This window comes from Lates calcarifer, unplaced genomic scaffold (genome assembly GCF_001640805.2).
Source record: "Lates calcarifer isolate ASB-BC8 unplaced genomic scaffold, TLL_Latcal_v3 _unitig_4935_quiver_3573, whole genome shotgun sequence".
Taxonomy (NCBI): Eukaryota; Metazoa; Chordata; class Actinopteri; family Centropomidae; genus Lates; species Lates calcarifer.
In genome coordinates this window covers 1,010-5,348 of record NW_026117198.1, presented here as the reverse complement: position 1 = coordinate 5,348, position 4,339 = coordinate 1,010, and the positions used below count along the sequence as shown (strand labels likewise).

Here is a 4,339-nt window from a genome sequence, read left to right as displayed (position 1 = left end):
GTAGTCATGTCAAGAATGCTTTGCTGTCAAGGCATTTTTAGTTGCCTTCAACAGATTTTGAGGGTATTAAGAGGGGCTTTGTGGCATGGCTAACTCATTTCTCTGCCCATTGGAGAGTCAGTAATTAAAGTACAGTATTGAGTGGAGGAGTATTCATCCTCAGTGAGCTCTGAAGGACATTTCTGTCTGTACTGTGAGAAATATGTGCAGCGCTGCAGTATGTAAGCAAATTCAGGAGTTCATCAACTCTCATAAATCTGTGAGTTAATCATTAATCCTTCTCTTTTCTCTCTCTCTCTCTCTTTTTTCCTCTCATCCTCAGGAGTGGATGATGGGGAGGACATCCCCGAGAGATGCTGGTGGGGATATATGAGCGGATTCGAAAGCGAGAGCTCAAGACTAATGAAGACCATGTATCCCAGGTTCAAAAAAGCTCATTGTTGGAAAAAAGCCAGTAAGTCTCAGTTTGCCCTTGGGCTGCTGCATGTAGAGTGTGACTTCTTTTATCTTCCCCTTTATTCAAGACCTGAATCTAGCAGGAGCATGCAGAACCAATTATCTAATTTACCTTTACACTGTCATGGAGAGCACAGGCAGCCAACATTCTCTAAAAAGGAAAAGAAATGAAAGAGCATGCTTTACCTGACCCTACTTTCTTCACTATGACACATCAATTCTTCAGGGCTGAAGACCTTTATGCTGAATGACTGTAATATGTCTTTTGCCCGAAGTGCTACCCAAGAAAAGTGCTGTCTGACAAGCTCTGTAATAATTCACTGACAGCCTCACACCCAACAATCTTGTACATGTTCACTTGAACCCTACCCTTCCCTTTGCTCCATTGATGCCCTTTTCATCAAATTAACTCCACCATAGTGACACATATCAGGAGAAGTCCAGGGGACCTTGACAGTATCATAATCATTAAGGTTGACACAATCTGGAGATACAACATATTAAAAGGACACTTAGATATTTGCTCTGTGATCCATAAAACTAGCTCTAGACTGTAAATGTGGCCCATATATCACGTTGAACATTAAGTGGAATGTCTTTTCTTTGATGTATCGGGAATTTTAAAGCTCCCTTATGTGTTCACTGATCCTGGTAAAATGACATACTCTTGTATGTATCTCTCTCTCCATAGATTGGCTCTTTGCACCATGGTCTGGGCTGTGTAAGTGTTACTCTTTCTTTCATCTACATGTTAGGGTTGAGGGGAAATATCTGTAAAATACGTAGAGGCTTTCTGAAACAGATATAAAATTGTAAGATTTAAAGATAGATTTTGTAGGCAACAAAAGACCAGCTCAGAAATTATGGTGCATTGTGTGCAGGTACTATCCCTACCCCACCGGAGACTGGTCTGTTACTGCAGACTTTTTGAAGTGCCCGACCCCAACAAACCACAAAAGTTGGGCCTGCACCAAAGGGAGATCTTCCTCTTCAATGACCTGCTAGTGGTATGGCAGACATCATTCTTCTAGCACATTGAGAACACATTAGGGCATCCCACTGAAAGAGTTCAAACCACATTATATTCTATGCTTTATTCACAGGTTACTAAAATTTTCCAGAAGAAGAAGAACTCAGTGACGTACAGCTTTCGACAGTCTTTCTCACTTTATGGCATGCAAGTGCTACTCTTTGAAAATCAGTGTAAGTGCCATGGAAATGTTTGTATAGGTTTCAATATGCTTCAAACAAAACTACTACTAAACATTCAAAACATCCCTTTTTTTGAATGGCCACACTCAGGGGGGCTGTCACAGGGAGGTCAGTACTCAGTGAATTTTACAAAAGGGAACAACACACACTTTTAAACATTCATGGTATTGCTCGTGTTCCTCATCTTGTACACTTACCCAACCACAAACTTGCTTGTCTGATTGTAGGTCTCAGAAAATGACAAAACTTTATGGATATTCAGTTCTGACGTCAGCTAAGTATGGAGGGATGGGTTTCTGATGCTGTTCAACAATCTGACAAGGATTTTGTTGGAGGCTTACATACACAAAATAAGTGATAAAATAAGTGGTTACATTCAGTCAGTTATTACAACAACCATTATTGCTATAGAGTGGTCTGTATTCTGTGTGTATAGGGATTTAAATGTTGATATCATCACTTTAGATTATCCCAATGGAGTTCGCCTGACCTCAGCTATTCCGGAGCTGACATCAAAGTGCTCATCAACTTCAATGCACCCAATCCTCAGGACCGCAAAAAATTTACTGATGACTTGCGAGAATCAATCGCCGAAGTCCAAGAGATGGAGAAGTATCGGATAGAATGTGAGTAAAAGTTTCCTTTTATGTGGAAGTTTGGCATTATTAAATATAATATGACTCATTCACCTTTATGCAAACATTATATGTGGACATGTGGAATAGTGTCTACTTTCCATATGTTCCCCTTGCACAGCTGAGCTAGAAAAACAGAAAGGGGTGGTGAGGCCCAGCATGTCCCAGAGTTCTGGGTTAAAGAAGGAAACAGGAAACGGCAACCTGAGCCGAGCGAGCCTCGATGACAGCTATGCCATTGGCGAAGGTTTGAAGAGGAGCGCCCTCAGCAGCTCCCTACGTGACCTCTCAGATGCAGGTAAAATCAGGGATTGCCATGGTAACACACTATCTTATGTCTCATCCGTCTGCTAGACAAAGTACAGTGTATACCCAAGCTGAATGCTGGCATGATACTATTCACTCCTTTTTGAGGTTAATTGCCTTGGAAACTAGCTCCTGTTCCTGTACAGTTTTGACTTGGGTGCTCATGCAGAGTCTCTGAGCCATGAAGCCAGTGAAGCAATGAGATGGGGATGGGTGTGTTTGTTAATGGACCAAGGTGTAATTTACTAGAGGCTATCAACTAATAATCCTGCATCACCAGTGGGGACAAGGCAGTGCTATGTAGGTCACTGCGATCAATTTGAGCGTCTTAGCGGTAAGGGAATTAATGTTGTGCAGTTGATTCAGAAAGGGTGGAGTGAGCTGCCTTGGCAGTGCAGAGCCGCTCTGCACAAACATTCTTGTGACGTCAACACTGGATTCAGACAAGTAAAGCAACACCGCAGAGAAGGAGAATGAATTGAGCTGCTTGTTTGATCACTGCTTTTGATGCTTGAACACATTCTAGTGATAACCTTTATAAAGCCCAATCACAACTGGATTTTTGAAGCGTATGGAATTTAGTAGTTGTGGTGAGAACTACTTAGCCTTTAACAACAGTTGAAACACATCTTCTGTGGCTCTGAATTTGTTCTGTCAAGTTGAAGAAAATAAGCCTGTAAATGTCATTCTGATATCATCAGAGTGTTCTCACCTTGGTCTCAGAAACTGCAAATTTTTAACAGAAAGCTTCCATTAGAAACTGGCTACATGGAGTTTGAAAGATGTGGTCAGTAAAATAAATTAAATGTAAATTGGATGCACACAATGCAAAATGAAGGATCCAGTGTTTTTGCACTGAGACTTATACTCAAGGCCAACATTCTGAAAATCCTGGCCTCTACTGCCATTCTTTTTTTATTTATTTATCTTTGTCTTTTAAACCTTGCAATTTAATGGACATGAAATACAAAATAGCTGAAATTCCTTTTAATGCAGTGAGGTCTCCTGCCAGCTGTGCCTGAAGTTGCTGTGTAGAAATCTAAAGAAATGATCAACCTAGAGTTATCCCAGAGGCTGTCCTTGTTGTGGAGTTGTAGTAGTGACTTGCTTCTTCGCTTTCTATAAGTCTTTATTCAATTCTCTGTGCTGAACCGACAGTCTGCTGTTAGTTAGCTTGTGTGTTACCTTTGTCACCTTAGGGTACTAGTGCCCTCCCATTCTAGACAAAGGGATATATGAACCCTCGCGTGATAACCAGGCGTGTCTAATCTATCATGTTACATGTTCTGGGCAGGCAAGCGTGGGAGACGCAGCAGCAGTGCAGGATCACTAGACAGCAATATGGAAGTAAGTAGGACATAACTGATGTCGAGCTGTCCTCTAACTTAATGTTGTTCATTCACACACGTGTTTGCAATATTTTTCCTTGTACTTTTGAGTTTTCTTTTCTGCTTTAGTGGTGTTTTTGTTGTGAGCACCCTTGGACACTATGCATGCACTGGGATGAACAGGAATGATCTGCTGTGGCTGACAAGTTAACCCTTCTTGCACAGCATGGCATGACTAATAATTGTCCTAACTGTCATTAGGGCTGCTCTGTGTTGATGTTAGACTCTCACCTTTGAGTCATCCTCTCCTGTTTAGTGGGTTAGATTTTTTGTAATTTTCTGAATTTTGTCCTTTTTCTGTTCACTCAAAGTAAACCTTGCTGTGCTTTGTCAGTTCCAACT

The 4,339-nt window shown here is 41.3% G+C and overlaps 1 protein-coding gene and 1 long non-coding RNA gene across 2 annotated transcripts; both read left to right on the top strand.

The window, feature by feature from the left end:
- Nucleotides 1–422: 422 nt before the first annotated feature.
- On the top strand, nt 423–2,101 carry LOC108872416 (IQ motif and SEC7 domain-containing protein 1; the record flags this gene model as incomplete). The annotated part of the gene is made up of 5 exons (XM_018660071.1): nt 423–454; nt 1,148–1,177; nt 1,338–1,463; nt 1,560–1,659; nt 1,896–2,101. Coding segments are annotated over 5 exons (302 nt in total), but the record flags the coding sequence as incomplete, so codon positions are not given.
- Nucleotides 2,102–2,168: 67 nt separating this feature from the next.
- Nucleotides 2,169–3,926, top strand: LOC108872417 (uncharacterized). The gene is made up of 3 exons (XR_001959224.2): nt 2,169–2,294; nt 2,425–2,601; nt 3,904–3,926. It is a non-coding gene; the product is annotated as an uncharacterized LOC108872417 (long non-coding RNA).
- Nucleotides 3,927–4,339: the final 413 nt, after the last annotated feature.